Raw genomic sequence first — 12,954 nt, forward strand, 5'->3', positions numbered from 1 at the left:
AGCCCGTCACACGAAAGCAAAAAGACAGAGCAGTAAAAAAAAATAAAACAGTAAAGACAACAACTAAACACTTTGCAAAATACAAGACAAGCAACTATACGAAATAAACCAGAATAAAAAAAAACTTATTAGTGAAGCAGTATACTTTACATAATATATCTGCGAAAGAAAAAACTTCAAAAACAGTGACATATTATATATGCTGCAGAACGATAACGTTTAAAAAGTCTTACAAGAAGTGACATTATTTTTATTATTAAAAAATATAAAAAACCCGTCACAATTAAACACACAACAAACGGAGCAAAGGAAAAAGAAAAACACAACAAATCACTGCTTAAGAATGTGGGACCAATCCTTTAAATCCCCATCTATTTTTCTATTATGTTTTGCTATCCGTCTGGCAACGGTAACCTTTGGGTCAGTAACCTTGGATTAGGTAATAGCGTGTGAATTTCTATACCACGGAGGCAGATGAAGCAGAAACTTGGCAAAGCCAAACAACATGGATCAGATTTTACTCTTGTTGGTTTTGGTTAGGATTTTTCAGAAGGGTGTGGTGTATAGAATATGGGGAAGGGCAACAGTCTTATTTAGACTTGCTAGAAGAGGTCGGTTGAATAGAAGTTTACAAGATACTGAACAGAGCTAGATCCAAGCAAGATGGAAGGGGCAGGGGAATCTGTTTTCCAGTTAAACAGGACAATATCAGAATAGGAGGAGTTGAATTCAAGCCGAACTTTCTGGTATTCCAATGCAAGGATTCTAAAAATTTCAGTGATACGTTGAAGAGTTCGACTACGGCTTAGGATGTCATCAGAATAGCACATCAAGGAAAAGTTTACAGAGGCCAGAATCAGTGAAGGTTGGCACAGATCTTGCGCTTCCAGCACATAGTTATTAAAAAGGTCGGGAATGGTGACAGCTCCTTGATGGGCCCTTTTCTTGACTAGGATAAGCTATCTACGTGGAATCGGGGGCATGCCTTTATCTGAAGTTAGTTTCAGGCAGATACGTAGTCTTGAATATAAATCCCGAAGAGAACAAATAATGGCCAGATTCAACCCGCGTTTACCATTTTTCAGAAGCATCGCTACAAGAGTGAAACGCACGTCTTACATCATATCCCTCCAATACAAGGCTTTCTCCGGACGAATTGACACCAATCAAGACATTTGCAATAGCGGTTAAAGCGTTGGCATATCCGGTACCAGACTTAAGTCCGAACTGGTGTGAAGGGGTATAGCAAACTTTTTCAAGTTTCCTAATAAATAGTTGCTCAAACAGCTTGCAAAAGGATGTAGCTACAATAATAGGGCAGAATGATGTACAGTGGACATTACGTTTACCTTTTCTGGAGATGGGAGTTAGATCTCCGATGCAAAAAGAAGAAGGAACGATAGGCTGAGTAAAAATCATCTGCACAAGCAGAGACAGATGAGATGAAAGAAGTTTTCCCTGTATTTCAAATAAATCCGACAAACTTGGTCAATACAAGATGAACGTTTCAATTTAAATTTTTGGATGGCATCTTCGGCAGAACGGGTACTGAATACAAAATATTCATCGGGTTGAGCATCCAGAAACTTATCCAGAGTTGCTTCATAAGACTGCTCTATGATGTGATCAGGGGCAAAACACTCAGATTCGTAATATGCATACCATTCAGCTTGTGGAATATCAGCCGAGGACGGTGACCAAGAAGGGAGTGCTGAGGAGGAGAAAAATTTAAATACCATATGTCGATCTTGTTTTGCACGGGAAGAGTAGCAATTAATAGGATATCTACGATGCTGAGCAAGAATTTTGGAAAACTTCCCGCTTTGAAAAAATCCGTATGTCATTCACATGCCCCGTAGTAGGACGCCCACACTCTTTCCACATAGAAAACCAAACCTTTGTGTATGGATACGAAGTAAAAAGATCTAGATTTGTGGACCATCTAGGAACAATTCATTTGAAGTCACGTTGCATGGGGACGGCTTCTTTTTCGGCAAAGCGAAGGGCATGACATATTTCAGCACATTATATATCAAGAAAAATCAGGACCTCATATTTAGGCAACTGGAGTGACTTTTGGAGGAAGTGAAATAGGACATTAATTTTACTTAGAATCAAGTGGACTGACTCGATGAATTAAATTTGGTCAATGTTTGACTGATCACGACGATACCTCCACGCTGAGGGATCCCTTGCTAGTGGACTACTTTGAGAAATCGAAGATGCTTCACCGATAGAGCAAGTTATATGTACGTGGTCAGAAAGCTGATAATGAAAAATAACGTTAACCATATCGGCGGTTAGATTTGACGATACAGCGATGTGGTCAAAGACAGAGGTTCGCGATGACGTGTGAATATACGTAAAATCGGACATTTTATCTAATATACGCAAAAAATAACAAAATAAGCCCATAACTACAGTAGTACGTGGATACACCTGGAAATCTGGCCATGTTTCTTCTACACAAGAACTTAACTCTTTTTGCATGATAAACCAAATAATCGCTCCGCCTGATTGTTGGAGTTATCAGTGGATATATACACGCTAATATAAGCACAGGAGTCCACTCTCACGGCTAAGTAATGATCATTTAGTTCAAACAAGCTAGAACGGAGAGCCGATTTAACGAAAATAACAAGTCCATCAGAGGATCTGCCTCTGTTATTCAGCTTTCTAGCAGGCATGGAGTGCGACGTCATGCCATCACGTCTAAGTATGTTGATACCATATTTAGTAGCAAAATGTTCCTGGGGGAAAATCACATAAGAACTGGAGCCGAGGCTTCGCACCACAGAAATTTTATTTATAAACGACCCGTTTATATGCCATGATAGTGGAAACAAGTCCTAGGGTTTGAGTTTTGTGGTTTTTCGTGCACTTTACACTATAACATGTGTGACCATTGGTCATGCAACAAATGCAAAATGCAATTTTTTGGCATTTAGTATAAGGCATCGATTTGTGATCGATGGAGCCATGTTTAGAACGCGATGCACTGTTCTGACAATTCATAGCAAGGTGACGATCACATGACAATTGAAGCAGCATTGTGGTAAAAACACGAGCTCTTCAACCGGAAGGCGTTCATATCCAACTTTCATAGACGCTTTCAGAAACTTATCAAGGTCAGTTCGAGACTGAAAGTTCACTTTAAATGTTCAGAACTAAATTTCCATACTGTACTGTTTTACTGCACTTGGGGATTAGCTGTTTCAGCGAAATTTTAACTAAATCTTCTCGCACTCGACTAATCGCCATGACAAAAGCATGCTCCTTGAGGGAAATATTGTAACACCCGTGTGTGCGCCACCAATACTTAACACCCATGTTTATACCGTCATTGCATAAAATCCCATGTGTGCCCAACGTCACAGCGTAACATCTAACGTGTGCGCTGTCATTACGTAACACTCCGCGTGAGCTCTGCCATTACGTAAGACCCGCGTGTGCCCCGTCATTACTTTGCAACCCACGTGTGTGTTCCCCTCAGTTACAACCGGTGATACCCCGCTTGACTAGCGGACTCCAACAAGTCCTACTACGTAACATCCAAAAGTAAACAAAACCTATTACGTAACAACCAAAGAAAAACAAACTCTCTATTACGTAAAAACAAACCCTATTACGTAATATACAGGTGCACTATAGCGTAACAGGTGCGCTACAGTATTGCGTAAGATCCAGGTGCACGTAATGACGTCTTGAGGATCTAGCAACTTCAGGTTAATCCCCTATGTCTGTTGCAAAAAGCAGAGGGCCGTCAATGTTCCCTAAGTCTTCGAAAGGCCAAAACGTTATTTTTGCTTTACTAAAAACAAATTATATTTAGATTTTTCTCTTTTGTGGCATAATTAAATCCAGAATTACTGAGGCTTCTAGAAATGAGTATTCTTATATTTTAAATAGCCATTCTACTTTCATTAATAATTTTGAGCAATGATGTTTATTATGGTAAATTTCTTTCTTTTTTTGTTGTTGTTTCAATGGAAAAAAGATGACATTCAAGTGGTTTGAGTTTTTGTGAGGGAGGGAAAGGAACATCTAAAACTGCATTAAGTTTTGATATATTTTTTGTTGCTGTGCTGCTCTTGATTTTACGACAAACAATAACATACTACTCGAAATAAAGATTTTTTCAATAAAGGGCAAATGATGGCTTGGCCTTTAGAAAGATTAGGGGACGAAAGTCCTATTCATGGTCATTTCTGTTCATTTTAAGTTAGACTCGATTGTTCAATGTAATTTTTCCTCGTTTCATTGATTCATTGATAATGTTTCTGTTCGTTATGGGTTTGAGCTATTATTTAACTTTATTTCCGCTCGTCTATACTTTAACGTAGCTCTTTACTTTTCTTGGAAAAACTTCTTGTTCTGCTTTTTTTACTGATTTTTATATATAACAAATAATATATATATTATTTTACAACATAACAATTGATAATTACCTATCTTTTATATAACCGCTACTAGTAATTATCGTTACATCGGTGCCAAAAGCAAAATAGTAGTTTTTTTAGTACCACTTGCAGTTCGCAGCAATTAGGAAATATATACTGCTGAATTTTGCATTACGTTTATACCTGAGCTGAACTTTTAAATGATATATTGACAAACCTCTGTTTAAATTTCAGTTTTATGATAACTCACAGTACTTTTATCTAACACTCAAAATACACTCTGATAAGAATCTGATTAATTTAAATTTACTCTGACCAACCAAACGTATTTACAATCACGCATCTAGGACCAAACGAACCTTTCATGTTCTCTGAATTGAAATAAACTGAAAATAAATCTAAAAATGCTTCTTGCTGTGAATGAATCGGAAGATAATGGTGGTATTGCAACATTATAATTTAACAATTCTCCATTAAACAAGAAAGCAAGAAACATATTTTTCATTTGGTTTGTTTTTTGTTCATTTTTTTTCACTATCTGTAATAAGCAACTCAACGAACAGACAGTTCGCTGCTCAATCGTAAACACTTTTTTTCCTAACACATGCAGTACTTCCAAAAAATAATTTTTGGATATTTATTCGGAATTTTGGTTATTTTCTCTTCTTTCTTTTACATTTGTATCTAACTGTGGTTTAATAATGTGAGGGTGTTCGGGGAGGGAGGAAAATTAATTTTTTTGTCTCCGTTATGAAATTATGTGGAAGAAACAAATTAATCCACTGACCTCCTTAGTGACTAAACTTAGTTTTTCAGTGAATTTTGGTGTGTTTTTTCCTGAGGAAAGAAGACAGGTCTAAAACATCTTATGGTATATATAGTTTCCATAATTCCTATATTTCCGCTTAAATCGCCAACGTTTTCCAATTTAAAGAAGCCTCCTTTCCCTGAATAAATTTCTGTGAATGTGTCTGATGGACACAAAGGGTACAACCCTCTACATTTTTTTTTGTTATTCATCGATCTCCAAAGACACTGCTTTACCTAGAATGAATATTTTGAAAATTCATGTCTTGATGTTTTGAAAATTTATATCTTGAAAATTTAGTCCTAACAGTTTTCTTTGAAAATTTAGGAAAAAATAAAGAAGAACTTACTTGCACACGGACAACGACCAGGCTTTGTGGCTCCAAGATAATCTAATATGGCACCAGATGACGATCTGAACCACGTGTATGAGTGCAGCTCCAATGGTGCTTTATAACAATCGTATTTTATATGTTGTCGACATTGGAGTGATTGTGAAATCAACGATTGCAACATATCAGGCGTAAATTCTCTATAGGTTAGCTTAATGAGAATATTTCCAGCTTTCTTGCTTCGTACTTCCTACAAAAAAAAAAAAAAAAAAAAAAAAAAAAAAAAAAAAAAAAAAAAAAAAAAAAAAAAAAAAAAAAAACGGCAAGCATCATTTCTTTGATAAAATTGTAAAACTATTAGCAATATACTTCTAGTTTACTTCTGCTATTAGCAGTCTAATGGTCTTTAAATGGTTTTAATATTTAGATTTAAAGAAAAACCAAAAGGGACAAACTGGGACAGCTTAGAAAATTCAAATTATTTTAGAAATATCTATCAGTATTACAAGATATGCACACCATAATCCCACAACAAAACGTACTACAGAAATTTGAAACTATCTTGAAATCGAATTTTTGTTTTGAACAAACGTCAATTGGCGGATTCAGAAGTTTAGGAAAAAACGGGAAGAAGGGATGAGGCGATATATAGAAAAAGAGAGTAATAATTTAGGTTCTTGTAGTATCAAAAAACCAGAAATTAAAAAAAACATCCACAAACAAGGTCAAATTAAATGTAAGGATTTAGGATATTATGGAGAAATTCTTGGAATTTGGGGTACGGCATGGTCTAAAAGATCCCTTCCGTTTCATGTCCTACCTGCTAAAAATGGACTTATTAAGTAAAACTGTTTTGGCAAAATGCAAAAGTTTGCCAAAAATAAAAATTATGCAGCAATCAGTTTTTGGAAATTTTGGGTTTACTTTAGGTTCTAAGTATCTGTAAAAAAAAATCCCAGTGTTCGAACTCTTAATATAATATTACCGTTTTAGGAGTTTCTCTACACCATTTATAAAGCATCTGCAAAAATCGGTGGAATTCAGGCACTTCTTAAGAGGCATAGAAACACACACAAAAAACCCTTTTATACATGCCAGGCTTTGAGACGGCTTATTAAAGAATACAGTTCTATCGTTAATTTCAAGTTCTCGAACAGCAACATTATCTTTGGCACACAAAAGAAGATATTTTTTATAGCTATTTGATTCTAATGGTAATTCATTTAGCAAATTAAGTTGACAAAGACCAGTGGCGTCAATTCACAAGAATATTGAGAGGCGATGGGGGGGGGGGGTTAAAATATATTTTCAAATATGTAAGAGGATATTTGTCGTTTTTCATTCTTTTTTTCATGAAAACACGCCGAAAAGATATATTCCGAAAACCTAAGAGGGACAAAAAAAATCCTTGATCCAAAATGTACTTTCCACTTTTTTGTAGTGTTTGACCATTAATCCTTTATTATGTTTAGTATTTTCTTTATGGCTTGTTTTTCAATAAGACCAATACTTCAGATAAACAAATTAGAAGAATTCTAAACAACTTTCCACTGATTAAATGAAAATTCAAATATATTTACCATATCGGTGGGCAAGTTGTGATCAACGACTGTTTTTCTGGCTCCAGAGGGCTCAAATTGACATAGAACATGAGCTGGGGGGTGAGGTCCGTTGCCGTCTATATCTATCTCGTAGACACCGCTTTTGTGATAGCCCAACAACGCCAATTCTTCACAAGTTCTTTTATAAAGCGCTGAAAAATGAAACCATTGCTCATCAATTTGCGAAAGAGGCATGCCTCAAATCCTAAGGAGGTAGCTTATATTATTATTACTATTATTCTTTCCTTTTAAGAAACTCTTAATATCTTGAAGTTACAAAAGATTTAGGAACAAGGCTCAAGAGATAGGAGGGAAAGAGAGAGAGAGAGAGAGAGGGGGGAGGGAAGACAGAGAGAGAGAGACAGAGAAAGGTAAATTCAAGGTTCTGTCATATAATTAAAAATACAATTTTTCAATGAAAGTAAAGAGCGACACCAAAACACAACACGAACAGAAATTATTACGCCATTTCCTAAGCCCCTCGTTCTTTGCGTTAACCATACCTTGAACCTTAGTTCCTCCAGTACCTTCAGAGGCACACAGGGCGTCAGTAAGTAGCCTTCAATCTTCCCTCAAGTGGGTCGCAGCGTAGATGTTATTCCACTCTGGGATGAGACTCGTCTGAAGAGCTCTTCCATTTTTTACGTTAAAGTTAAATTGTTTGTCATAATTCATTAAGATCGACTATGAAAATATAGGGTTGTTTAATTAGAAAAAGAAGTATTTTAAAGCGCTAAAAAACTCTAATATAAAAAGTGAGGGGTAAAGGAGTAGAAAGCCCCCTTATATACAGATTTCTGTTCGTTTTCAAGTTTGAATTTTGCTCTTTACTTTCATTAAAAAACTTTTTATTTAATTTTTGATCAATTTTAAAACCATGCCCAAGATTACCCCACATGTGAGGAAGGCTATTTCCCCCCAAACACGACTTTTTAAATCCAAATACAACAACTGCATCAAAATGCTTCAAGTAAAGGAACTCGTCAACTCTTCGTAATATGAAAGGATCTTTTCTGCCTCAGACATACTCCTTCCTTCAACCCCTTTTTTGTATCCAAGTTTGGTATTTTTAAAACAATACTTTGAGAATGATCATCATCTCTTAAAAAGTGTAGGCCCATGATATTTATTAGGAGCGGGTAGGGATCTCATATATTGAAAACTGTTTATCTGTTCATCTTTCAGCTTTCAAGGCTTTCAGCTTTCCGGAATGGGGACAATGGCCTCAGAAAATAAGAAGCTATTAAACATTGTATACATATACAAATAGGAAAATGAGTTATATTACCATTTAAACATCTTTTTAGTCTTTGGAAACTGGTAAGCATCGTTAATGTTGAAAAAATTACGAAACTTCTGAGCCCTCCCCCCCCCCCCCCAATACTAAGTAGATTTAGCAGAATTTTTGCTCTTAACATCCCGAAGCAAACGACACTTGAAAATGGAAAAGATATGATCATCCCCGAAATTCGTACGCTTTTTCAGTGAAATTCATAACTTGGAAAATGGTAATAGTGACAGAAACGATGGAGGAGGGGGCAGAGAAGTTTAGTTACACTGAAGATGTCAGTCACCTTTACTGCAAGATGCATTGCATTGGCAAGATAGATAGTATCACCAAAAGTGAGATTAATGACACATAAATGTCCAATACGCTGAGCTTCTGCAACACAAGGACAGCAAAGGAACATACTACGGTATGTTCTATATAGGAACATATAGGCAATGCAAATTGATCGTAGAATCCCTTTTGAAGTGTATTTAAGTTCAAGTTTTAAAGCACTATCTTTGACCTATACTGTTATCAAAGAAGCAGGTAATATGAATCATTTTCTTTGTATAATTTTTAAAATTAATTAACTCATTTTCTCAATTGAGAACTAGAAGTAGAATTCTAAAAATATAAATATTCATTTCACTAAAAAGCTTGAAATCATATGTATGGGGATGAGACAAAAGAAATTCAGAAGAACAATGGTGTATTTAATAAAAATTTATGAATCCAGTTTTGAGAATAGGCAGATAATGAATGGGGTTCGTAGAATCAAAAAATTTATTCAAGATGGAATCCACAAAGGATAAGGGACAAAATAGACTGTTGCTTCCTACGAACGTGAAATGACGCATAAACACCGACGCAATGTAGCCATTAAATAACAACAAAGACCACACTGCCTTTCCACAATACAAACAACAAAAGGCAAAAACAATAAAGAGTTACTTTAAGATGGTGTAAATTTTTCTAAATGATTATTTTGGCTCTATGTATAAGAACCGCTATCAGAAAAGCACGGATAAATATAAAATAGGACACAAATAAATACATGAATATTAAAACAAAATTAGTTTAGGCGTATATTTATCTAGAACATAGTAAAAAATTACATTTATCTCTGAAATTAGTATATTTATCATTTCCATTATCATTTCCTAAGGATTTCCAATTAATATACTCAGTCATTCCTGAGTAATGCCCCTTCGAAAAAACCACAAACATATATTGTGTTTTGATTCAGTACAACACTACTCACTATTCTTTGAAAGGCTCCCCTGAATGCCATTCGTCTCATTGGAAAGTAAAGTTCCAAATGCATAAATTTCTCAATAACATATATAACAATGAACGAATTGCTCTAAGGACTCTGGGCAGGTTGAAATCCCCAAAGGCGTAATTACTGAATCTGTCAACAATACTGAACAAAATAACGCCGTTAAAATTTTGATCAGTTGTGTTTTAGAAAATGACAGGCTTGGGAAGGGGGAATGGTTGCCATCCATGACTCTTAATCCTTAAAAAGGGCACTAGAACTTCCCATTTTAAATAAAATAGGCCCTATCCAATCCAAAGTTTACAAGACTCCCCATTCCATAAAAACCTCATTTGCCCCGGGGCATAACTTACAACCCTTTCTCTTGGGCTCTGGGGGGGGGTTGTGCCGACCCTGAAGACATTGGTATATTCTTTTTGGACTATTTTGATCAAAATAACTATCTCACAGTTTCGATCGGACGCATTCAGGGAAAAGAGGATGTCAGGGAGGGGGCTAGTTGCCCCCCCCATCTCTTTCGAATCTTACAAGGGAACTAAAACTACACATTTCCAGACAAATAAGCCTCCTCTAAAGTTCACACAACCACTCCTTCCATAAAAACTGTATACGCCCCGGCGCAAAGCTACAACCCTTGCCCAAAGGTCCTGGGGGGCTGTTTCAACCCTGAAAGCCTTGCTATGTGATCTTTGGACTATTTTGAACAAAATCCTATTCTAAATTTATATCAGATATATTTCGGGAAAACACGACGTGTAGGGGGGTGGCTGCCCTTCAATCACTTTGACTCTTAAAGAGGGCACTAGAACTTCTGGTTACCAATCCAATGAGCCCCCTCCCAAGTAAATACAACCACCTTCTCTATAAACTTTATATGCCCCCAAGGCATGACTTACAACTGTTGCCCTGAGGGCCGTGGGGGGTGTCATGCTCAAAGATAGAATTTCCCAATCTTTCAACAGCGCTGAACAGAATGTCTATCTCTAAATTTTCATTGGATGTATTTGGGGAAATGATGGGCCTGGGAAGGGGGCTGGGTGCCTTCCAATGACATTCGACTATCAAAAAGGGCACTAGCAGTTTTATTTTCCAATCGAATGAGCCACTTTTGAAGTTTCTATGGCAACTCCTTCTATACGAAGTGCCCCAGTCTAAAAAAAGTAACAAATCAAAGAAAAAAAAATAATCAAACAGTCCGTGGTAACGAACTGTAGTAAGGAGCGACCCAAAAGTAAATCGTAAAAGTAATTAAAAAGTAAAAAGTAATCGGCTCAATAGTAATCAAAACTCTAAAAAACGGAGTTTTGATACCGACAGCTACATCAAAAGAATCTCATTGTAATGCTTCTCTTAAATATATAAGTTTTATCAAGTTTAGTTTTACCCATCAAAAGTTACGAGTCTGGGAACATTTGTCTCATTTTATAAAATAGGGAGAAACACCCCCTAAAAGTCACAGAATTTTAACGAAAATCATACCGTCACATTCAGCGTACCAGAGAACCCTTCTATAGAAGTTTCAAGCTCCTATCTACAAAAATGTGGAATTTTGTATTTTTTGCCCGAAGGCAGATCACGGATGCGTTTTTATTTGTTTTTTGTTTGTTTGTTTTTTTCCAGGGGTGATCGTATCGACCCAGTAGTCCTAGAATGTTGCGAGAAGGCTCATTCTAACGGAAATGAAAAGTTCTAGTGCCCTTTTAAATGACCAAAAAAATTGAAGGGCACATAGGCCCCCTCCCACGCCAATTATTTTCCCAAAGTCGCCGGATCAAAATTCTGAGATAACCATTTTATTCAGCATAGTCTAAAAACCTTATAGCTCTGTCTTTTAGAACGAATTACTCCCCCAAATTCCCCGTGGGAGAGGCTACATCTTACAAGCTTTGAGCAGTGCTTAATGGTTATTGGGATTATTACGCATATGAGGGGTTCACCTCCTCCTTATACCTCGCTCTTTACGCTAAAGTATTTTTAGTAATTTCAACTATTTATTCTACGGCTTTTGTGATTCAGCGGTCATTCTTAAGGAATTGGGACAAAATTTAAGCTTTAGTATAAAGAGCGAGGTACTAAAAAGGGGGTAAAACCCTCATATACGTAATAAAAACAAACGAATACAGAAATTCGTTACGTAAGCTAATTCGTAAGATACGTATATCTTTTACTAATAAAAACGTTCGTAAAAAATTAAAAGTTCGAGTTGCCTTCTTAAGTAACCAAAAAATTGAGGTAGCAACTAGGCTTCCTCCCCCGCTCTTTTTTTCTCAAAATCATTCGATCAAAACTATGAGAAAGCCATTTATCCAAAAAAATAAATATGCAAATTTCGTTTTGATTATTTATATGCGGAGAACCAAAATCAAAACATGCATTAATTCAAAAACGTTCAGAAATTAAATAAAAAAAAACAAGTCTTTTTTTAACTGAAAGTAAGGAGCGACATCAAAGCCTAAAACGAACAGAAATTACTTCGTATATGAAAGAGGCTGCTCCCTCCTAAACGCCCCGCTCTTTACGCTAATGTTATTTACTGTTTGAAAAAGTAGAGTTGAGAGAAAGTGTCGAACTTTAGCGTAAAGAGTGGGGCTTTGAGGAGGGAGCAGCCTCTTTCATATACGAAGTAATTTCTGTTCGTTTTAAGTTTTAATGCTGCTCCTTGCTTTCAGTTAAAAAAAAACTTGTTTTTTTTTTATTTAATAATACATTGCGCCCACATCGCTCTTTACTGAAGCAGCACTATTGCACTGTTTATGGTGACAAAGTCAATAAAGATTGGTTGCCTTAATGTGAATACTATCTTAATTTATGGGCCTTTTTTCTACCAAATACCATGCCTGTTATAACTAGATTGTTTTAGCTACAAAATTGCAGCAGTCTATAATCGGTACTTTAGCAGTCTATAATCGGTCTTTCCAGCACTTAATTTACCCAGACTTTAACCATCTTTCCTTATTTCTACCAACCTGGGTTACTGCCTTAGCATAAATATCTTATTTCTACCTAGGATCGTGTTTATTTGTTCCTGTAACTGTATGCAAAATCTTTTAAATCACTAATATTTCCTTCAGTATTTCCTACAGGGGTATATACCACTATGACTGATACCTTACACTTTGTCGTCATAAAATCAGCGAAGAAAATTCAATAAAGTTAATTCGGGTAGTAAATCCAAATTTAATGTATCCTAACGCTGGGAGATGTGTTCCTGGAACTTCTAAAAAGTCCAGTTCAAAACGTCTGAATTAGTCAATCAAAACGTAAA

At 36.1% G+C, this 12,954-nt stretch overlaps 1 protein-coding gene across 1 annotated transcript in view; it reads right to left on the reverse strand.

Moving 5' to 3' along the window:
- LOC136032593 (axotactin-like) overlaps window positions 1–12,954 on the reverse strand; it is a 249,502-nt gene that overhangs the window by 86,230 nt on the left and 150,318 nt on the right. Inside the window, exons 25-26 of the mRNA XM_065712861.1 lie at window positions 7,120–7,292; window positions 5,558–5,789 (exon numbers count right to left, since the gene is read on the reverse strand). Coding sequence (XP_065568933.1) covers window positions 5,558–5,789; window positions 7,120–7,292 — 405 coding nt within the window. The remainder of the gene's footprint in view (window positions 1–5,557; window positions 5,790–7,119; window positions 7,293–12,954) is intronic.

The sequence above is a fragment of the Artemia franciscana genome, chromosome 11 (assembly GCF_032884065.1).
Source record: "Artemia franciscana chromosome 11, ASM3288406v1, whole genome shotgun sequence".
In the NCBI taxonomy this organism is placed as follows: Eukaryota; Metazoa; Arthropoda; class Branchiopoda; order Anostraca; family Artemiidae; genus Artemia; species Artemia franciscana.